At 34.7% G+C, this 24084-nt stretch overlaps 1 protein-coding gene across 12 annotated transcripts in view; it reads left to right on the forward strand.

Moving 5' to 3' along the window:
- Positions 1-24084, forward strand: part of CCSER1 (coiled-coil serine rich protein 1) — a 1348832-nt gene that overhangs the window by 517627 nt on the left and 807121 nt on the right. For 11 of the 12 annotated variants that reach the window (XM_064584811.1, XM_064584807.1, XM_064584806.1 and 8 more), the window contains one exon: positions 20506-20583. The exons of the other annotated variant lie outside the window; for it this stretch is intronic. In XM_064584811.1, the coding sequence (XP_064440881.1) occupies positions 20506-20583 (78 nt within the window). The remainder of the gene's footprint in view (positions 1-20505; positions 20584-24084) is intronic. 12 annotated transcript variants of the gene reach the window in all.

Here is a 24084-nt window from a genome sequence, read left to right on the forward strand (position 1 = left end):
TATCTAAATTCATAAAAATAAATTTTATAATAAACCCTAATTGAATAGTGATGATAGTTTCTGTGATACAAAGATGAAAAATGCATAAACCTGTCCTGTAGGCAGCTCACATTTTAGCAGACAGACACAAGTAATTTCAATATAGCCTGATAATAGCTAAAACCCAGCACTTATTTATCACTTTATATGTCTCTGCCCTGCTTTTATTAGTTTTACCTCATTTACTCCTCTCAACAACCCTTAAGTGTAGGTCCTATTACCATTTCCATGTTATGGAAGAGAAAACATTGTCCAGAAAGCATATGTAACGTGCCTAAGGTCACATAAATAATAATTTGCTAAGCTGAGATTGAAACCAAGCAGCCTGAATCTCACTCAAGAAAAAGAGGTATACACAAGCTATAATTGTAGCAGAGAGATGATGCTGAGTTACAGCCTAAGAAATAAAGAAAACAATGTGCTAGTTAAGGGCTGCACAGTGATGGAAAAGGAAGTTGTCACGGTGAGGGGTTGTCATTTAAGGAGTTTTCTGGGATAAGAAAAGAGATTTAGTGAGGGCAGCGAGCTATGAGACCAGTGCATGTATGAGGGGAACTAAAACAGGTTCCAGTTACCACAACCATATTTCTCAGAGTGAGTCTGTAGACCATCTGAAGAAAGAAATCCTTGTGTACATATTGAATACACAGATACCCAGAGTGTGTCATAGACCTACCATGTAGGACCATAGATCTCTGCAGTGGGACCAAAAAAGAGTATTTTAGTAGAGCATATCAAGTGATTAACTGTTCTGCATAATGATTTCTAGGATCCTGCTAGTACTAGACTGTAAAGTTCAAGATGAGAAATGTGAGGAGACTAAGCCAGTGAGACAGATAAGGACCATATCATAGCAGTCCTCTTAAATTGTCCTCTTTGTGATTATATATATGGTGTGTGTGTATCACATCTTCTTTATCCATTCATTTGTCGATGGACATCTGGGCTCTTTCCATAGTTTGGCTATTGTGAACATTGCTGCTATAAACATTGGGGTGCAGATACCCCTTCAGATCACTGTGTTTGTATCCTTTGGATAAACACCTAGTAGTGCAATTGCTGGGTCAAAGGGTAGTTCTATTTTTAATTTTTTGAGGAAGCTCCATACTGGTTTTCAGAGTGGCTGCACCAGTCTGCATTCCCACCAGCAGTGTAAAAGGGATCCACTTTCTCTGCATCCTCATCAACATCTGAGTTTCCTGAGTTGTTAATCTTAGCCATTCTGACATGTGTGAGGTGGTATCTCATTGTGGTTTTGATTTGTATTTCCCTGATAATCAGTAATGTTGAACATCTTTTCATGTGTGTGTTAGCCATCTGGATGTCTTCTTTGGGAAAAGTGCCTATTCATGTCTTCTGCCCATTTCTTAACTGGATTATTTGTTTTTTGGGTTTTGAGTTTGATAAATTCTTTACAGATTTTGGATACTAACCCTTTAACCGATAAGTCATTTGCAAATATCTTCTCCCATTCTGTTGGTTGTCTTTTAATTTTTTTGATTGTTTTCTTCACTGTGCAGAAGCTTTCTATCTTGATGAAGTCCCAGTAGTTCATTTTTGCCTTTGTTTTTTTTCCCTTTCCTCCAAAGACATGTCTAGTAAGAAGTTGCTGTGGCCAAGGTCAAAGAGGTTGCTGCCTGTGTTCTCCTCTAGGATTTTGATGGTTTCCTGTCTTATATTTAGGTCTTTTATCCATTTTGAACTTATTCTTGTGTATGGTGTAAAAAAGCATTCCAGTTTCATCCTCCTCCATGTCACTGTCCAATTTTCCCAACACCATTTGTTGAAGACACTGTCTTTTTTCCACTGGATATTCTTTCCTGCTTTGTTGAAGATTAGTGGGCCGTACAGTTGTGGGTCCATTTCTGGGCTCTCAATTCTGTTCCATTGATCTATGTGTCTGTTTTTGTGCCAGTACCATATTGTCTGATGATTACAGCTTTGTAATAGAGCTTGAAGTCTGGAATTGTGGTGCCTCCAGCTTTACTTTTCTTTTTCATGATTGCTTTGGCTATTTGGGGTCTTTGGTGGTTCCGTACAAATTTTAGGATTCTTTGTTCTAGCTCTGTGAAAAATACTGTTGGTAATTTGATAGGGATTGCATTGAATGTATAGATTGCTTTGGGCAGTATAATCATATTAACAATATTTGTTCTTCCAATCCAAGAGCATGGGATATTTTTCCATTTCTTTATGTCTTCTTCCGTTTCTTTCATAAGTGGTCCATAGTTTTCAAGAAAATACTGATTCTTACCTGTTCTTTTATTGAGATACAAATTCCTCCATGCCCCCCACACCCTCATTCTAGAATTCATTTATTTGCTACTTGCACAAATCTCTACCTCTTCAACATATCTTTCAAAAGACATGACTAAGGGGCACTTGGGTAGCACAGTCAGTTAAGTGTCCTTACTCTTGGCTTCAGCTCAGGTCGTGATCTCAGGGTGGTGAGATAGAGCCCTATGTCAAGGCTCAGTGCTCAATGAGGAATCTGCTTGGGATTCTCTCTCCCTTTCCCTCTGCCCCTCCCACTTGTGTGCTCATTCTCTCCCTCTCTCTCTCTTAAATAAATACATAAGTAAATCTTAAAAAAAGAGATATGATCAAGTTCAACATTCATTTATTCATTCATTTAACCTAATGATTCTCAGTCCTCATGGCAAATAAGAATGGCCTGAGGAGCTTTTTATAAAAGAAGTATGAAAAGAGAACAGTTTATTTATAAGGTTGTTGTTTTTTCCTAGTATCTGCTACATGAAAGCCTTTCTACTCTGTACTTTGTGGAATACAGGTGTAAGATAAATTCACTAACCACAGGGAGCTTGAAATCTGGAGAGGAAGTAAGATATGTACCAAAAAACTGCAATAAGTTAAAAAATTTATAAAAGCCCCAAAGAGGTGCAAATAATGTGTTACAGGAGTTCAGAGAATTACTATATTGCCTTTCTGATAGTCATCAAGGAAGTTTTCATGGAAGAGTGAGCTGTTGAGCCTGGTTGTAAATGATGGATGAGATTTTGATATTAGGGTTAGTAGAGAAAAGGGCATTTCCATACGTCTTAATGGAGAGGTGAGTGAAAGCAAGTTAAATTGGATGAAGGGAATAATTATTAGAGGAATTGTTGGAAAATAGCTGATAATTTGTCATGAGAATTAGACTATCTTTGTAAGTAAGGGTAATATAATTAAAAGAGAAGATTCTCAGTTTAAGGGGCCTGAATGCCAGCTGAGAGTGTAGAATTCATTCATGGTTCGAAGTGAAATATTTAAACTCTTTCAGCAGAAGAGAGGCATGACAAACAGGTATTATATATAAGTGATGAATTGCTAAATTCCTCTCCTGAAGCTTATATTACACTGTATGTTAACTAACTAGAATTTGAATAAAAACTTGAAACAGATAAACAAACAAAACCAAAAGAAGGAGAAGGGGAAGGAGGAGGAGAAGAGGGAGGGGGAGAGGGAGGAGGAGGAGAAGAAGAAGAAGAAAAAGGAGGAGAAGAGGGAGGAGGAGAAGGAGGAGGAAACGAAGGAGAAGAGGAGGAGAGGAGAGAGGCATGAGGAACCATGTTTCAGAAAGATCAATCTGATATGAGTGTGGGAAGAATTGCAGAGAGGAGAGACTGATTGGGGCACCCTTAAGATACAGACAAAGATTATGATGTTTTAAATCTGGCTTTTAGTCCATTATAGAGATGGAAACTTAAAAGTTAGTTTGCAAAATAAGTCCTATTTAGAAATTGATCTTTCTCTTGTATTTTGTGATTACTTCCTTCTAAAATGTAAAGTAATAAAAATAACTAAGTAAATGGAATTAAAGCTTCATTTTCCCCCTCCAAGATCTTATATAATTAATTGTATGTAATGTATGTCTGTGTATTAAATGTGTCCAGTGCTGTGCAGGTAAATGGTTAACAATCAACTCTCCAAATAAAAAAGCCCTGGTCTGTAGCATTTGCCCATTTCTGTGGTGTAAATAATCCTTCCACAGCCAATTTCAAACTATCCAAGTGTGATGTAATAGAACTTGAATTTTGGAAGTTTTTGCAGGAAGATTTTTCCTTTACCAATTTAGGACTGAATGGCCTGTGCCCCTCAAATAAACTGACAATAGACAACAGTTTATTATGCATGGGGCTACTCAGCTATGAACAACTCACTGAATAGTCAGAGGTAAAGATTTCTATGCCAAGTTAACAAAAAGGAGACCCTGTCTAGGGCTTCCAAGGGAAAGAATGGGAGGTCTTATTGGATTTTTTTGGTGCTAATGGGCAGCTAGATTGGCATTTCTTTTGCTAATAAGGGTAAGTCTTCTCTTGAACAAGAAGCTCCCTGGGAGGGGTATCAATGACAGCTGTTTTGGGGGGACACTCTGCTTAAGTTTAGGTAATCTGTTTGTGACTACTGGTTGTTCAGAAATCTCTAGTTTAAAATATTTTTTATATCATCTTGGTGGACTGTTAATCCTCTCAAGAAGATATTAACACCATCAACTGTAAGAAGCCCTGGTGAAGTGGTTTCTGCACACAGTTATATACGTCCCACTTCAAAATTGCCTTTGTTCGTGTGTTGCATAAATTTTTTAAAAAAACAAACAAAAAAAGAATCAACACCTAAAGTTACCCTTAATAGTTGTGATTTGTGCATAAGTAAAGGAGATTATACTAACAAAAGTTCAGAAATAACAGAAGTAAAACCATTGAATTACCAAAGTAGTGATTAATGAAAGTTCATTGTGCACATATACCAAAAAGACAGTTAGTGAACCAGGACCACTCAAACCAAAACGTGGAATGAAGCTCAGGTGTATAAGGAACTTTTATAGTGGGAAGGCAGTTTATTCTTTACAGTGATTGGTTATAATATTAGAATTTTATTAAATGATAGGGATTTTTTTTAGTGGTTACCTCATATCTATTTGGGGTAACCATTTTAAGTTTTGCTTATGATTTCCAGAGGCAAAAGTAAGAAATGACTAAGGTCAAGTTATTGTCTTGCAAAACAAGCCAAATTAAGTTTTGTTTGTATGAGTAAACTGGTTTTGTTTACTCAGGATATTTCAAGGCTGATCTGTTTTCAATTTTAACAACTTCTGTAATCAGGAGTTAGCTGTTAGGACTAGACAGATTTTGGTGAATGCTTGCAAAGTTTCCTGAAAACTTGAGAGATATTGGACAAGGATGAAGTATGGGAAAACAGGTAAACCATATATTATCTTTTGAAGGTTAGAGTGTATAATACAGCAAAACAAAATTTAGACAATGGATAAAGAGTTGAAGTAAATACTTTTCTGTTTATTCTGGCCATTCCCTTGTCTGTTTTTTGTTTTTCATAAATCGTTAAGTTGGTCCCAGGTGTATTTCCTATGGGAAAATGTAAAACTTATTGTCCTCCTTGAAAGAGCTAATGAAAGAATAATTTGATGAAGTCTTTTTGGCTTTCAGCTAGCATAACCTAAACAGTAGCTATTTTTACAACCACACCCTTCATGTTATGGGGTGTCCCAAAGAAAAGAAGCCGGTGTCCTTCTTGCTCCTCCTCACAATTCCCTGACCACTATCTTCCCTGCCTCCCTAATAAATCTTGGCTTGAAGTTCATACCATTGGACTGTCCTACTCTTTATTGCAGTCTTCATTAAACTCTCATCACACTCCTTCCGCTATTCTTTGAAGTTTATAGATCCTTACTCATTTTGACTATTTCCAATATTGCTCCTAAAATAGTTCTGAACTATAAAAATTGTTGTTTTACTTTAGCATGTCAGCTCCTTGAACCCCTGTTTTTCCCAAGATCTTGTTCTCTGTCTTATCTCAGCCATTCAAGTGTATCCAAATTCTACCTGACATCTCTACTCCACAGTATCCAACTACTTACCTGACATCTCTACTATGATGTCGAACTGAAATTTCAAACTTAACTTGAATAAACTGACTTACTGATTGTTTTTCACCTCTGTAGGAGTGGAAGAATTTTCCCTTCTTCCCTACTAGGTTTTTGGCTGGTCTAATAATTAAATTGACATAAGATAGGCTAACAGCAAAAACACATATTTAATTTCATATGCACCAGAGCCTAAAGATGAGACCCAAGAACAAGTGGGTCACTTGAGGCTTATATGCCATCCTGAGCAAAGGAATATAGTAGGATCCTGGGCTTCAGAGGGGAGGAGAGTAATTCACAGGTCAAGAAGAAAAGCAGATGTTTGATAATTAGATGTTTGCCCTGCCATACAGATAGGTCTTTTAGATAAAAAGTCATCTCTGGTAATAGTTCTCTTTCTGGGCCAGCCCCCCTTCTCAATTATTTTAGGTAGTTAAAGGAGAGGTAAAAGTTTTTCGCAGGTCTGATGGGTCTTGATTGCCTTCAGCTCAAAATAATCTATGTGCCAAAGTGGCATATTTTAGGGTCACATATTCTGTTCCCCCTCACTTAGTATATGTTATTTATGCAGTTTTTTTCTATGCCCGTAAAATGCTACTCAATTCTTCTGTTTGCTCAGGCAAAACCTTAGAAATCACCTCTGGCTCCTCTATATGTCTTATAGCCCATATCCTAAAAGTCAGGGAATTTGATCATTCTACTTTTAAAATATATATACTTTTCAACCAATTTTTACCACCCACAGTGATAAAAACCTTATTTAAACCACCATCATCACTCAACATATCACAGTCACCTTCTAAGGGGTCTTTTACTTTCCACACTTACCTTTCTGCGGTCTTTTTAACCTAACTTTTGCTCTATTTTATTCATTATAAGTGAGTTACCAAATGCAGTCCATATTCAAGGGAAGGGGATTTATGCAAAAGTTCAGATACAAGAAAACAGGTATCTTTGGAGGTCACTCTAGAAGGTGTCTACATCAGGCAACATATCCAGTTTGGGTGTTTTGTTTTTTTAAGATTTTATTTATTTATTTGTTTGTTTATTTGAGAGGGAGCGAGAGAACACAAGTGGGGGAGGGGAGTAGAGGGAACAAACAGACTCCCCACTGAGCATGGAACCCATCATGGGGCTCTCTCGGTCCCAGGACCCTGAGATCATGACCTGACTTGAAGTTAGATGCTTAACTGACTAAGGCACCAGGTGCCCCGACATATCCAATTTTAAGTATTAAGCCTGGTATTCAGAATTTGAAGCCAAAAGCTCACTAACCCTCTGTAGCAGACAAAGAATTTAACTGTCTTTCAGTTTAAAAACTGTCAACATGGTCATACCTACCAACACTTAAAAAATCCAAGAATGGAAAGGTCCTCTTGCCTTCCATTTCAATACTAGACCAGCCTAATCTGCTAATGAAAAGCTGTTCTGTATAGTTTAAGGTCAACCAGCATCAGTTTGCAACTCCTGAGGCCTGCATTTGTGTTTTGGCTGAGACTACAGATGACCTTGTCCTTCTGAGGTTGTTGGGACCCAGAGGCTTTGCTGAGGCCCATTCATCCCACAGGTCATCACTTAAGACGCACAAGGATATAAAAATAGCTCCTTACCTGTGGCTTCCAAAAGCTGTAGACAGCCTTTCAGGTTAAACTCTTATGATCTGAGACTTAAAGCTCTTACTTAAAACTTAACAATACAAAGTCTACTGCATAGCTGTTGAACAGAACACATGTGCTCTGCATGTGATCCTGCTAGCGAAAGAAAGAGGAATGAACTGAACCAAGCACACTGAGTTCATCCATCCAAATTTATCAGCAAGAAAAGTGATCCTTTCTTTGCTAGTCAGAGAAGCTGAGAGTATAACACTGGTAGAGTTCCTTCTGTGTTAAAAGAAACGCCAGGAATGAGAAACAAGTGTTTCCCTCAAACTTTAACTTTTTAAAATATTTTATTTGCTTTATAATTTTGTTTTCTTTATTATTAAGAAAAGTCAACATAATCACATATATCAATCTTTGATTTTATGACTTAATTATGTTTATGTTTTAAATAGCCCTCATCATTCTGTGATAATTGGTAGATAATGTTTACTTATATTTTCTCCGAGTACTTCCTTTTTTTCCTGTAATTTAACACTTTAATCCATTTAGAGTTTATTTGAGTGACACTTAAGGGTATATATTTTTCCCTAATAGTAACCAATTGGTAAATCCCAGCCTATTAAATAACCTGATATATTTCTCTTTACCTATTTTCCTATTGAAAGTACAATAAATTTAGAACTCTCAGACTTCTCAAGTAGAAGTAAAAATCAGTACATTAGCCATGGAGGAAAATTTGATTCTAAATGCAAAGTATAGCCAAGGATACATGCATATCTTTTAACTGAGACTTTATAATTCTATAAATATTTTTAAAAAATAATCACAGAACTGTTTTGAGAATGTTATCATAGCATTAATTATAAAGAAAAAAATGGCAATATGGAAATATCTAAAAGGCCTGGCAAGAAGAATAAAGTTATGTTTATATAGTGGAATTTTATGCATTCATCATAAAATACATTGAAAGAAAATATTTGATATGAGAAGAATCCTGAGAATGTAATATGGGTCCAAAATTTAGGATAATGTACAGTAATATAAATCAATTACATTGCACAGAAAAAGACTAGGAAAAGTACACAGATGCTTTATCAGTGATTGTCTTTGGGTGATTGGATTATCTATATATCTTTCTATCTATCTAATCTATCTGTCTAGTTATTCCTTTTTCTAGTTTATACTTTTAACACTTGCTTGTCTCCCTTAATGAACTTAAATAATTGGAGGCAGGCAGGGACCTTTTTATGAAACATACATCACAAAATCTAGTTTGTGATAGGTTCTCAATACTATTTGTTACATGTTGCTGATAGAATGAGATCATAATTTGAAGTTGGCAGCAGCTGAACATACCAAGAATGTTCAAGAAAATAAACAGAGAGGGATAATAGAGACTCAAGTCATAGACCAAGACATAAGGATATGTCTTGCAATAATAAGGTTGGTGAGCTTGGCCAAAGTACAAAGAGCTAGTCCTGATTTAGACAACTTCAAATTATGATCTCCTTCTATTAGCAACATGTAACAACGTAACAGAGATTTCACTTACCTTGTAGATCTGTACTAAAAACCTTATGAAGCAGAGAATACATAATGAGGCAGTGGAAAAATACTCATAAGCCTCAGGTGGATGTATAAACTGATAGAATCTCCATGCAAGTCAATTTGGTAGTATCATTAAAAATTACGGTTGAGTGTATCTTTTAGATTTGTAATTCCACATCTAAAAATTTATTTTACAGGTAAAATATATATAATATAAAATTAATTTCAGCTCTCTTTATAACAGCAAAAGAGTGGGAATCTAACAGTGTTTAACTATACTGTGATAGGCCCATAAATTGGAATAATATCCAGCTATATAAAAGAATGAGGGTACTCATATACAAATATATGGTAATTTGAAAAAGGCAAGTATGTAAAACATGTTATTCTACATATATAAAAGAAAAAAACTCAATGACTGGATATCTGTGTGTGTGTGTGTGTGTGTAGTTGACCCTTGTGCAACATGGGTTTGAATTGCACAGGTCCACTTGTATGCAGATTTTTTACTGTACAGTACTGTGAACGCATTTTTCTTTCTTATGATTTTCTTAACATTTTTTCTCTAGCTTACATTATTGTAAAAATACAGTATATAATACATGTAATATACAAAATATGTGTTAACTCTTTATTCCATAAGGCTTCTAGTCAACAGAAGTCTGTTAGTAATTAAGTTTCGATGGAGTCAAAGTTATGTGCAGATTTTTGACTGCACAGGGGTCAGCACCCTAACCCCCGTGTTGTTCATGGGTCAACTGTAATGTATATATGTTTATGTGTGTTCCTATTTATCTATCATCTATCTATCTATCTATCTATCTATCTATCTATCATCTATCTATCACATCTATATATAACATCTGTAGAAGGTTATACAATAAATTGGTAAGATTAGGGGCCTCTGGATGGTTGGGGACTGGGAGTAGAATAAAAACTTTTTCCTGGAAAAAGATGTTGCACCATTTGAAATTTGGACTATGTAAATGTGTCAAGTTAAAAGTAAATTTTGTACACATACACACAATTTTGAAAATAAGTAAACATATTTTTATACATAGGTTGGTTTTTTTTTACTAAATCTTACAAAGCTCCAAATTTAAAAATATGTACTCTGAGTCACCCCAAATTTAGAAAATAATAAATTATTTTGCTATCACATAAATATTGCTAACTTCCCAGCCTAGAATAGAGTAATATCCTAATTCTCTACATCACTTGTGCCAGCCAGTTCCAAATTTTAGATTCTGTAGCATGTAACTTCCCAACCACAGTGCTTATTCCTCTATTAGAATGGATGCTTAAGTGTTAGCCACATGGTTTTGTGAAAATTATTTAGCCACATAAAGCTGGATTATCAGTATGTCAGCTATGTACTTAAGGCTCCATTGCTTATTCTCCATTTATTGGATTGGCTCTGTGTTGGGTGTGTTCCTAGAAATATACCATCCACTTGGTGGCCTCTGGCAATTCAGATAGAAACACATTCTATGACCTTAGCAACATTAGCTGAATGAGAGCATTTCTTTCTCAAAATTCCAACACAATTCCCATATCTGAGTTTCATTTAAATGAATTGGCTCGTGCGCCTTGCTTTTTTGTATAGAACAGTTTAGCTAGGCCTTGGTTATATGCTCACACCTATTTCAAGGATATTGGATCAGCAGTACTCAAGACAACTGGATTGAAAGTTTAGGAGAAATCACTCCCCAAAGGAAAATTCAAATGTTGTTAACATAGTAAAGTGGATTAGATGCTGGGAAGGCAAAAACAGCAGATATCACCTACAAGAAGATATTACAAAGGGAAAAAAAAACACCTTGTATTTTCATTTGGAGAAAATAGGACCAAGAAAAGACTTGACTCACATTGATAAGGTTGGTGAGCTTGGCCAAAGTACATTGATTTAGACATTGAATTCAATTTACTGTTGCTCTCATTTTGTTTACTGCCAAAAAATAAAAATAAAAAGTAAATAAGGGATATATATCACTTAAGGAATGAAATGAGTAGGATCAGCTTCCCCATGGCTAACTTGGTTCCTCAAAGAAGTGTGCCTGAAATTCAGTGGTCAGCACCCTGGACTGGAGGGGCCCAGGGCTGTCAGCTCATTGCCAGTTGTAGGATATACTTGATGAAGGACACAAATTAGCTCTCCAGAATGTGCCCGCTACTATATGAAGACTGTCTTTCTCTGCCACAATTAAATACTCTGCATTCCTTTTCTTACTAAGTCTTTGGGACAACCACATCTTAACAGTGAGATGAGTCATGGCAAAAATGAAAATCTAAGGTCAGGGAAGCCTAATGTGTCCTTAATACTTTTTGGATGGCTGAACAAGTAAATAAATCTTCACAGAAAATTGGCATTTGAAGAAGAAAAATATTTTCAAGAAAAGTAGCCTGTTTATACTACAGAAATACAAATTATCCTATGGACTTTATCAGCAATAACACCAATGATTACTAGAACAACAAAATACTATAACGTGGTGTGTTTTATAAATATTATTTTAGAACTATAAGAATGCATGCTCAAATTAACACATTAAGGTAAACATTTAATTTTATTAGGCCTACAGAATTACCTTATACAACTTACCTTAATGGCTTAAAAAATATTTCACTTATACTCAAACCTGTTTATGTACTCTGCAGATTTGAGCCCAATTGATCATGTTTCACTTCAAGAAATGCTTATAAATAAACTTTAATCCCATAGGACAGATCCATTAATTATTCTTTCAGGGGAGGTATAATTAATGGATCTGTTCTATAGAATTATGGCATTCAGTAAATATTAATAATGCAAATTCACTCTACCAAGCACCTTAAGAGTACCCAAACAAATAGATCATTTTATATGGCTTAAGCTTTCCTTCAGCATTCCTGTAGGGAACATGAAAGCATGCAAAACAATTTAGCATCAGCTTTTCAGTGAGCTCTTCATAGAAGATTAAAGATTCTTTGGTGGAGCTGTTACACATCCCAATAAAATAGTCTGTCAAAATTCATTTTTTTAAAGGTTATAAAAGCCCTAATGAAAGCTTAGAAGCTATGAATACAATGACAGTCATGTATTATAATCCTGAAAAGCCTGGTTATATTGTGAATGAAGAATATTTTTAAATGAACTTTTTATTTTAAAAGTTTCATATGTATAGAAAATTTGCAGAGGTAGTACAGAGAACTCCCATACACCTGTCATTCAGTTTCCTCAATTGTTATCATCTTACCTCACAGAGTACTTTTGTCACAGCTAAGAACCAATATAGGTACATTACTATTAACTAAACTTAACAATGTATTCAAATGATACCAGTTTTCCCTAATATCCTTTTTGCTACTGCAGGATTTTATCCAGGATACCATATTACATTTAGCCATTATGTCTCTCTAATGACATGATATGTAATAGTTCTCAGACTTGCCTTGTCCCTGATGACCTTGACTTTGACTGGTTAGATTTTATGCAGAATGCCCCTCAGTTTGGGTTTGTCTGATATTTTTCTCATAATTAGACTGAGGTGGGAGAAAGACCACAGAGGTGAAGTACCCCTCTTATCATATTATGTAATGCTATCTACATGGTGTTTACCATGATCACCTGGATGAGGTAAAATTTGCTGGGTTTTTCCACTGTAAAGTTACCATTCCCCTTTTCATACTCTACTCTTTGGAATTAACTGACTAAAACACAGCCTGGAGGTTGGTTGTGGGGTGGGGTGTAAATTCTCGAAGAGAGGAAGTAGCTGCATAATTTATTTGAAATTCTTCTGTAAGAGAGATTTGACTTTTCTCTCCAGTTATTTATTTATTCAGTTCCTTACTTATTTATATATGAATTCATGATTTTTTTAATTTTGTTTTAATCTTCGGATTATAACTCCAAGATGATGTTATTTATTTTGTTGCTCAAATTGTTCCAGCTCTGGCAGTTGGGAGCTCTTTCACTTTGGCTCTTTTATCTCTGGCATTCCCCATCCTTTTATCTTTTGAGCATTTTCTTACTTTCTGGAACAACAAAATGGTATAGAATCACCTAATACATTCTTTGCCCCATCCCTGGAATCAGCGATTTCTCCAAGGAGCCATTGTTCCTTTATTAGAAGAAAGGAATATCTAGTAATTGGGCATTAATAAAGAATATTTTATTTGATAAAATTAGCACATTTCCTCCCAAAATCAAAGGGAAAATACAATGTGGCTCATATAATAAAAATATCAATACTTCTAAAAAAATTATCTCATTTTCATGGATAAAAAGTAACTCCCGGGGCACCTGGCTGGTTCACTTGGTAGAGCTGTGACTCTTGATCATGAATTTGAGCCCCACGTTGTTGGGTGTACAGATTACTTAAAAAATAATAGTAAAACAAAATGCACTTATGCATTTTTAAAAAAGTAACTCCCTAATTTATGAATTAATGAAGAATATTTCAAAACTAAATTTTAATTTTTATATTCTTATATAAATGGCTGATTTGACAATTTTATACCCATCTATAATATCAAGTATAGATAGTTTGTGAGTTGAGAGTTCATTTCTTCATGTCAAAAGAAAGAAAAGAATACTATGTTTGTCAAGGCTATTATGATGAGTGCATATTTTATTTTTTAATAATAAAAATAGTAGAAGCTTAGAGAAGATGTGTCATTCAAAGTAACATTCTTTTCTGGTTTAGTAAGTATTAATGACATCTCTTACCCTTTAATTTCTCTATTTCTTTAGTGACAATATATTGAGTGTCAAAGCCCTCAGTTGTACACTTTAGTCATTAACAGTTGAGCAGTGTTAGTTGAGAGTGATTAGATTTTTTAGGCAAACTTTTAAAGCACTGTTTATAATAACAGGTAATATACCATTACCCTAAATTGTGGTCTGAAATTTAACCTGGAAGAACATGATTATTATTACAACAAAATGTTTCTTTCATTATATATTTGGGAAAGAACACCTACTGTTTCTGGATTTTTTTAATAGAAATGCTGTTTTAGTATAATTTATATACTTATTTTTGTACATTTATTTTTTCATCAATAATAACTTCTAGTAATTCTGCAATCAGTGTTAATAGTCAAAGTAGATACTAAGTTAGTAGTCAGAGTTGGTACCAGATACTCAAGTCTGAAGATTGAATTGAGGTCGTTTATTTGCTATTTCCAACCTCCTGATAAGTTATCCTTGATAATTCATATATATTTTTAGGAGTCATCTCATAGGAAGCAAGGAAAGTTCTATTCAGCCTCCGCCACTTTTTTCCTCTTGTGTGGCAGCTCTTAATATGCCACAGTGGCATGGTATTTGCAGAACTTCTCTATGTACTTAAATCATTTTTTATTCCATTGAGGAATTTGAAAAAGAGGGGAACATTCCTCATCTTATCTCTTAGAATTTTATTTAAAATGGCTATTTCTATTCCCACTTGTGTCCTCTTTTTTTCCTTAAAGATGAGTCAACAGAAAGAGATGATAAACACATTGCTTTTCTTGCCATTTCTATTTTCTTTCCCACCTAAAACTTTATTTCTCTCTCCTTCCATTAATCTGCCCAGGACGTTCCATAATCACCACTCTGATGAGAGTCTTTTATATTAATTTAAAATTTTCAGTATTTTAGCAAAGATTTCCTTTCCTCCTTTGACAAACCCACAGCAGATAATATCTCCACATTTTTATTGTAATTAAAGTATGTTAAATCATGGTAACTGTCAGATTCCCATCAAATGAGTGAGACTGGCTAAAGTGTCTGAGGTAACTTGCTAAAATACAAATTAATCTTTGTGAAAATCTTGTGCTGAATTGTGTACAATACAAATATTAGTGTTATTTAATGTGTGTTATATATCGAAAATTTGCAAAAGCATTTTCAAAGAATAGAATCCTAACTATGCTGTTTTTTTGGCCATGATGTATGAACAGAAAGGTTGGTAGCAGAAAACATAAGTAAAAAATCTTTGTGAACTTGAGGTAGGACAAGATTTCTTAGGTGAATCAACAAAAGTATAAACCACAAAAAAAAAAAAAAAGGTGGAAAGCTTTGTTCTTTTGAAGACAGTATTAAGGAAACAAAGAAATAAGCCAGAAACTGGGTGAAAATATTTATAATAAACATATGTGACAAAGGATTTATATCCAAATAACCCAATCAAAAAGAAAAATAGGCAAAATATTTTAACAGACTCTTCACAATACAAGATATACTAATGGTCAACAGAAAAAAATTGATGAAAAGATGCTCAACATCATTAGTTATCTATGGAAATGAAAGTTAAAACCACAATGAGCTACCATTACAGGTCCCTGGAATGGCTAAAATTAAAGGAAAGAAAAAAAGGATAATGCCAATATTAGTGAGATACAATACAAATTGAAGTGCAATATATTACAATCCCTTTGTCATTTTGTCGGTTTGTTATGAAGCTGGCATAACAATGGATATAAATTTACCATAGGCCCCAAGTAATTTCACTGTTAGATATTTATCCAAGAAAAATGAGAACAGCGGTGGGTGGCTCAGTCAGTTGAGCATCCAGCTCTTGATTTCAGCTCAGGTCATGGTCGCAGGGTCCTGGGATCAAGCTGTGCATGGGGCTCCATGCTCAGTGGGGAGTCTGCTTAAGGATTCTCTCTCTCCCTCTCCCTCTGCCCCCCCTCCGCTTGTGCTCTCTCTCTCTCTCAGATAAATCAAAAAAAAAAAAAAGAAAGAAAGAAAGAAAAAGAAAAGAAAAATGAAAACATATGTCCACAAAAAGATATGTACACAAACGTTTATCATGGCTTTCTTCGTAATAGTCCCAGACTGGAAGCAACACAAACTCTATCAACAGGTGATTAGATAAACAAATTGTGGTTTGCCATTAAATATTACACTACATTTAAAAGGGTGTATCCTGAAATATACAACAGCATGACATGATGAATTTCAAAAGAATTTTGCTGAATGAGGGAAGCTGGGTACAAAAGAGTTCCTATTGTACATTTCCATTTATGTGAAATTCTAGGGAAGGCAAAACTAACCTATAGTGATACAGCATATCATTGTTGCCTGGAACCAGGAAGGGGGTGGCATTTGAATGCAAAGGAGCATGAGGAACATTTTGAGGTGATGAAAATGTTCTATATCTTGATTTTGGTGGTAGTTACACATTTGTATACATTTGTTAAAGTCATCTAACCACATACTTTTAAAAGTTGCATTTTAGTATAGTATGTTATACTTCAATAGAGTTGATTTAAAGAAGATGGGTTGGAGGTGAGGGATGAGGTAGTTTGTAAATTTAGGGGAATTATATAATGGAAACAGCAACAACAAAGTGAATAGTTTCTTCAAACTGAGATGAGTAGAAAGAATTTTGGAGAAAAATATGCATGAGAAGAAGGTGATATTCACTAGAATATTTCTGATAGGCTCAAAAGTAAATATTTGTCTAAATTTTATTATTAAACTTTAAGGTCACACTTAACGGTAAGCTCTTATGTAACATACTTAATGTACCTCATACATTAAGTATGTTACATAAGAATTAAGGAGGTTCCTTTTGTTGAGATGATTTGCTTATTTTACAGAATAATTCTATATTCCAAAGACAGCCACTTTCACATTATTGAGAACTGGCCATTTCCAAAGTATCTGAAATCTTTCAAAAGCAGATGAAGCCATAATTCTAACAAAATATTTTTTGAAGAAAATTGTGAAAGAACATACACTGCTAGCTTTGAAAAACTTCAAATGTAACTTATGAAGTACTTTGTTATTTTGTATTTAGATATGCAATTGCATTGGAATTGCTATCATTAAATGAAAGGGTAAGCTAATTAAAGTATGAAGTATGGATAAGATTTATATCTGAAGGGTTTACTATAGTATCAGATATCTAAAAGTGTAAGCAAATTGGAATGGCACCTAAATTACAGATCACTGAAATGCAAATGGAAAAACAATAAGCTAAAAATGAAGATACAATTTTTCTCTTTTTGCTTTGTATTTTTCAACTTGATAATTAAGTGCAGTATATCAGATGTCATATAAGATTGATTTGTTTTTTATTGTTATGTTAATCACCATACATTACATCATTAGTTTTTGATGTAGTGTTCCATGATTCATTGTTTGTGCATAACACTCAGTGTCCATGCAGAACATGCCCTCTTTAATACCCATCACCAGGCTAACCCATCCTCCCACTCCCCTCCCCTCCAGAACCCTCAGTTTGTTTTTCAGAGTCCATCGTCTCTCATGGTCTGTCTCCCCCTCCGATTTCCCCCGCTTCATTCTTCCCCTCCTGCTATCTTCTTCTTTTTTTTTTTTCTTAACATATATTGCATTATTGATTTGTTTTTTTAAATCATTTTTCTCAAGATTCCCTAAGAACAACAGAATTAAAGTGTCATACTACAAGATGGATTTGAAAGGTAAAGCTGGAACACAGTTTTCTCTAAGAATGACATTCAAAGAATCAAGGTTAGATGATGCAAATTTTGGAGTCTGCTTTCTAACAGTGCTTAGAATGACACATTTATTTCTGGGAAATTGTGGGAGACCTCAACCCTAAAAGAAGTTAACCATGAAGCTTGATTTTGGTTCATGTTCTCATGGAAGTTCAAAAATCTTCATCTGCGAGAATATGATACAGGCTTTTAAATTTTTACAACTGAATGTCATCTCTTTCTTCTGAATATATGATTTTTAAGGGCATGATACTTTAATATGCTATGCAGAATATCAATTCTTCAGGAAAATACCAGATAATTCAACTATATATGAACTGTGTTCTATTACTTGCTTAATTTCTCATGAGAAATCCAATAAGAAAAACAGCTCAGGAGTCTTGTTTTTCTAGTCTGGAAAAAAAAGTTTCCCACATTTTCTAAATTTTAGAATCCTGTGGTAAATTCATTCCTAAGAAAACCTTTGTTTCTCTATTATATCATATAATCAGATAGTGAAAGTCAGCAGTTCAGAATATTTCCTGATTTTGATCAAATAATGGACAAGAAGTTCTGAATAAATTTAGAAATTAAGTCAGTAGCTAATTCACCTCAATTATCTAGTGTGTGTATTTTTCTGCTTCCTTCAGTAGATTATTGTTCAGTTTTTACCTAATTTCCTCCTTTAGACAATTTAAGTCAATGTGCAGTCTTAGATCAATTTCTGAAGTAGATGCAGTAGATGTTATATAAAAATTATCCTGAGTATAAACTATGTTTATAGTTCTTATTCATTGTTGCTGAAATAGAGTCAGAAATAATCCCACTTTAAGGATATTTAAAATGTGTCCAATTTATGGTACACCTAAATCAAATGAACTGAAATCAAATGAATGGAAAGAGACTCTTAAGAATTCTAACAGTTGTAGCATCTATTCTTTGAATGTGTTCTTTTTTGGCACTTAAATCGGCCAAACTTGTCTACTTATTCCCCTTTCACAATAAAAATTAATCCATTCTTTTGTTTTAATCTTCATTGCAAAATTTTCTGCATTTGAGTGCATGCAGTTGGTAAACAAGCTGGAATATGTTGCTGTTCATTCTTTCCAGTGTTTTATTTGCTTATCTACTTAAGAAGGAGAATTATTCTGACAGAGTGAGTTAAGGATATAGTAACATAACTTCTGTTGCTACCTATTATCAGTATTTTTTTCTTGCTTTTAGAAAAAACAATGGTAAGCTTCTAACCCATACTTCTTTTTTTTAAGGCTAATCTCTTATTTAAGAAGTTTTAATTGATTGCGTTTTTACTGGACTAGAACAGCATTAGCAACATTCCTGTAATTCTCTTTTTGCGTAAATCCTTTGTTCTTACATTTCTTTTCGTTTTGTCTAGCAGAATGTAAGAAAGATTATAAAATGTCAGGGGTTATGAATACGGCAATTTAAAAATTTAGTATTTCTTCATTTTGCAATTATATATTGATGACATAGTTTTCATAATGAATAAAAACTGGATACAATTATTTAAATCTTCATTAAGGGGCTCCTGGGTGGCTCAGTTGTTAAGCATCTGCCTTCAGCTCAGGTCATGATCCCAGGATCCTGGGATGGAGCCCTGCGTTGGGCTCCCTGCTCGGCAGGAAGCCTGCTTCTCCTTCTCCCACTCCCCCTGCTTGTGTTCCCTCTCTCGCTGTGTCTCTCTCTGTCAAATAAATGAGTAAAAATCCTTAAAATCAATCAATCAATCAATCTTCACTAGATAAACATGAATAATACTTTAAATATATGTTTTAAAATCAGCCTGAAAGATGCTGTTATCGAAATAACAGCATCCTGAATCATCACAGATACTGTATAACTTTCAAAAAAAGGGGAGCAAAAATCTAAAGTAAGCAAAAAGAATTTTAAATACTGTCCTGGCACAAAGATGATCATGGTATTTAATAAAATGCACTTAAAATGTACATTAAGAGGTGATAATTAGGCTAATTTTTCAGATAACTTTTTTTTTTTTTAAGATTTTATTTATTTGACAGAGAGAGAGACAGCGAGAGAGGGAACACAAGCAGAGGGAGTGGGAGAGGGAGAAGCAGGCTTCCCGCTGAGCAGGGAGCCCGATGTGGGGCTCGATCCCAGAACCCTGGGATCATGACCTGAGCCAAAGGCAGATGCTTAATGACTGAGCTACCCAGGCACCCCACCTCCTTTTTTTTTTTTTTTGAGATTTTATTTATTTATTTGAGAGAGAGAGAATGAGAGACAGAGAGCATGAGAGGGAGGAGGGTCAGAGGGAGAAGCAGACTCCCTGCCGAGCAGGGAGCCCGATGCGGGACTCGATCCCGGGACTCCAGGATCATGACCTGAGCCGAAGGCAGATGCTTAACGACTGAGCCACCCAGGCGCCCCACCTCCTTATTTTTTTTTTTTAAGATTTTATTTATTTATTTGAGAGAGAGAGAATGAGAGAGAGCATGAGAAGGAGGAAGGTCAGAGGGAGAAGCAGACTCCCTGCTGAGCAGGGAGCCCGATGTGGGACACGATCCCGGGACTCCAGGATCATGACCTGAGCCGAAGGCAGTCGCTTAACCGACTGAGCCACCCAGGCGCCCCTATTTCTAATTCTTTTTTTTTTTTTTTTAAGATTTTATTTATTTATTTGACACAGAGAGAGACAGCGAGAGAGGGAACACAAGCAGGAGGAGTGGGAGAGGGAGAAGCAGGCTTCCCGCCGAGCAGGGAGCCCGATGCGGGGCTGGATCCCAGGACCCTGGGATCCTGACCTGAGCCGAAGGCAGAGGCTTAACGACTGAGCCACCTGGCGTCCCTAAGATAACTATTTCTAAATAAGGAATGATTCAGTATATTAATATAATGTGAATTTTTCTACACCCATATTTCACTTATTTGTTTTTCTGTTAAGAAGAAGGATTTGATTCTAGATTAGGAATAATAAACATAACTACCAAAATGTATCTCTTTAATCCAATTGTGTCTTCCTTGCAGAGTGCAGATATGAGCCCAGCAAGTAGCATCACTTCACTTCCTGTTAGTCCTCTTACTGAAGAGCCATTGCCCTTCAAGGTAAAAAAAAAACAAAAAAATAGTTATTTGTGATACTCTTAGGATACTTACTTTACTGTAGTAAAATATTGCATGGTGTAGATGGTAAGGTGAACTGCTTTAACATGTAAGGATCTAATTTCAGATGGTAAAATCTTTGTTGTTTCGTTGTCATTCTGGTTGGTAAATGAAAGTACAGTTTAAAATAGAAGTTAATACTTTATAGACTACATCATTTGCCATGTGTATAAGTAACAGTGATTTCTTTGTAATAGTTTGATGTCACATGAATTAGAGGTTTTGAATCTTTTGTTTATCTTAATTTAAGTAATAAATTTAGGATGAATTATTTAGCCCTCATCAAGTGATTACATTTTCATCAGCTGGTTAAGTTTTCATTGATGACTCTAGCTCATAATTAATTAATTATGAGACCTTTACAAAGTAATGATCAAAATAAAAATTTGAAATACAGAATCATTCCTCCAAACCCATTATATTTTAAAAATATTTAAGGAAATACATAGATAAGTAATTAAGGAGTATGGTTTGTAGAATTCTTCAGTTTGGGAGACTATATGCATTACAAGTAAGAAGTGATTTTCTCGTTTTTACTGTTTAAGATTAGATGTATCTCTTTAAACCAAAGCTTGTAGATGAGCTGTTTTACATCTGTACCAGGGATGTTTGAATTTCATTGAAATTATTATAAATAAAGGCAATCCTTAAGATCATGGGGAAAAAATACTTGGAAAGTTGGGATGATACACTTAACTTACATGCAATAGTTTCAGTTTAATTTGGTTTAAAGACAGGTAGATGTGCATTTTGGGATTCATTATGATTTTCATGATTTTTGGATTTTATCATAAAGTTGTTTATTACTGTGGGGTTTTTTTCCTTTTCATATGAAGAGCATAACCTACTCAACTTCATACTGCTTAAACCTAGTACAGTGGCTGGTATTGATTTCTAAATACTCAATATTTGCTGTATTGTTAAAATGAGAATAATAGAAAGTTATGAATTTCATTGTGTGTCTTTAGTTTTCTAATAATAGATGCTTTGTTGTTTAATGATAGACAAGGGGCACTTGAGTGGCTCAGTCAGTCAAGCAACTGACTCTTGATTTCAGCTCAGGTCATGAACTCAGGGTCATGAGATTGAGTCCCGCATGGAGCTCCACGCTCGGCAGGGAGTCTGCTGGAGATTCTCTCTCCCTCTCCGTCGACCCCTCCCCTGTCACGTGCTCTCTCTCTCCCTCTCTCTCAAATAAATAATCTTTAAAAAATGATAGACAATAATAATTGTTAAAAGGTTATTTTATATCAGAGAATTGTTAAATACTGAATAGTATTCTGATTACATTATTTATTGAGAAGTCTATTATTCTACAACAAAAAAGAAAATACTAACATTTCAAAGTTTAGTGTTACTCAGTGTTTCCATCTTATGGTATATGGGACAAAATTTACAGAAGAATCATATCTTTAACAAGATTTTAATTGAATTCTCAAAGCATTACTAAAAACCATTTTCTCTTTTTAATATCTTGAAAATGACTATACTCCTTGAAAATTAATGTATTTTTTAATGGAAGTAAAAGAAAAGGTCAGATATATTCCAAAATGTGCTGACACAAAGCTAATATAAATATAATTATTTTAGTTAGTTTCTGTCACTGCTTCTAAGAGATCAATATTGTTCCCATGTTAATGTATGTAAGTGGTTTTATAAGCAATTAAAACTTCTAAGCACTTATAATATATAATAGTAGTGGTAGCCAGTGTAGTTCTAGTGCCTCTTGATTTACTTTTTTTGTGAAAGAAATATTATTTATATATTTTTCATATTTTTTATCATATATAAAAACATCCCACTAGTATTTAATAGTGTCAAAAATTAAAGTTTGAAATTATGAAGTAAAGCTTCTGCCTTTGTAAATGAGGAGCTTTTTTTGTAAACAAGGAGTAAAGCTCCTTATTCACCACTGTTCTCATCATTCTGTATTGTAAGCATGCCAACCATGAAAGCATTTGAGTGTATCCCTTCATAGAGAAAGATGTATGGTGCACAATTCTCTACATATACTACCACAAACTCACAGACTTCCCAGTCGCACTCTTGGTGCTGAGAAGCTTCTAGGATTCCAAGTTCCCATAATTGGGCAGACAATTTTATGGACATGTATTTGGAAACAAAAAGCAAATGTATAATCTCTATTTTTTAATAAAGCATTCAGGGTGACTTACACAAGTGGTCTATTCTCTATCACAATATCATTACAGAAGGGCAAGGTATAACTAATTTTGCATGGGTGGGAATAATATTTTATCAGATAACCATAATAGAATCATAAAATTTCAAGATCAGTTATCTGTGAGTTAGAAAAAAGAGAGAGAGGGGGAGAGAGAGAAAGAATAGACCACTTAAATGTTAATTACAATGTTTATGTTTCTTTTTATAAAATAACACTGAACCAAGTTGTTAACTCTGATGTGTCCATCCTACCCTATTCTTTTTCTTCCCTGCCATTCTCCTTGATTTCTATCAACCTAATCACTTCCAATCTAACCTGCCTCCTCTCTTCCTTTGTTAGGTTCAGTCAGATAGATATTTCACACCTAACGCCTTGGGGTCACCAAAATTACTGTTCTTTAATAAGATGATCCTTTTAATTTATTTGTATACACATAGTTATTAGCAGCCTCAGTCCATTCCTGGAACTAACAGTCCTGAAGCTGAAGCTCGCTTATTGTTCTTGACCCCTCCATAACAGTACACTTTATTATGGACCATGTTCTTTTTGTTAACCATATTTATCCCCTATTTTAAAATTTATTTGTATTTCACTGAAGCATGATCTCTAGGTTTTAGTCTCGTTTTCTCCAAAAAATCATCTTTTCTTTGATTAGATATGTTAATAAAAGGTATTATTCCAACCTTGCCCCTTTATCCTTATTCTGTGATAAATTCAATGGATGGAAATGAATTCAACTCTATTTTTCTTTACACTCTGCTTCAAGAGTACACCAAGGCATTAAAGAATATGCTTCATTCACCAATTTTCAAAATTTGATTTTAAACAAAAATATAGTCTTCTCATTGCCCTTCCTGGCCCATTGACTGCTGCTTTTCTGTGATACTTGGGTTTGTGGAGTGTCTAATGAGACTGGGCATCTAGTGCCTAGAATCCACAATAGAGCCACCCTGTCGGAGACCCAGCCACCTTTCCCAGGAGTGGACCAAGAGTGGTTCTAGGATATTTCTGGAGTCTCCTCTCCTTGTGAAATTCAAAGTTCTTAGACTCCTTTTTCTCATCCCCAGAAATCACCCTTTAGTCTAGACTAAAGAAGTTCCCTTTTTAAAAAAATTTCCCTTGGAGATTATTCCTCTCTCCTTTAATCAACCAGAGCCTGGGAAAAAAAATCTTCTCAACATACTTTTTAGAAGCAGAATAGAGGAAAGGAATTGTGATGTAAGATTTTTCTTACCTGAAAGAAACATCACTTTAAGAAGCAC

Source organism: Mirounga angustirostris, unplaced genomic scaffold (genome assembly GCF_029215605.1).
Source record: "Mirounga angustirostris isolate CCGP_5_RB_7025 unplaced genomic scaffold, mMirAng1.0.hap1 SCAF_2, whole genome shotgun sequence".
Lineage (NCBI taxonomy): Eukaryota > Metazoa > Chordata > Mammalia > Carnivora > Phocidae > Mirounga > Mirounga angustirostris.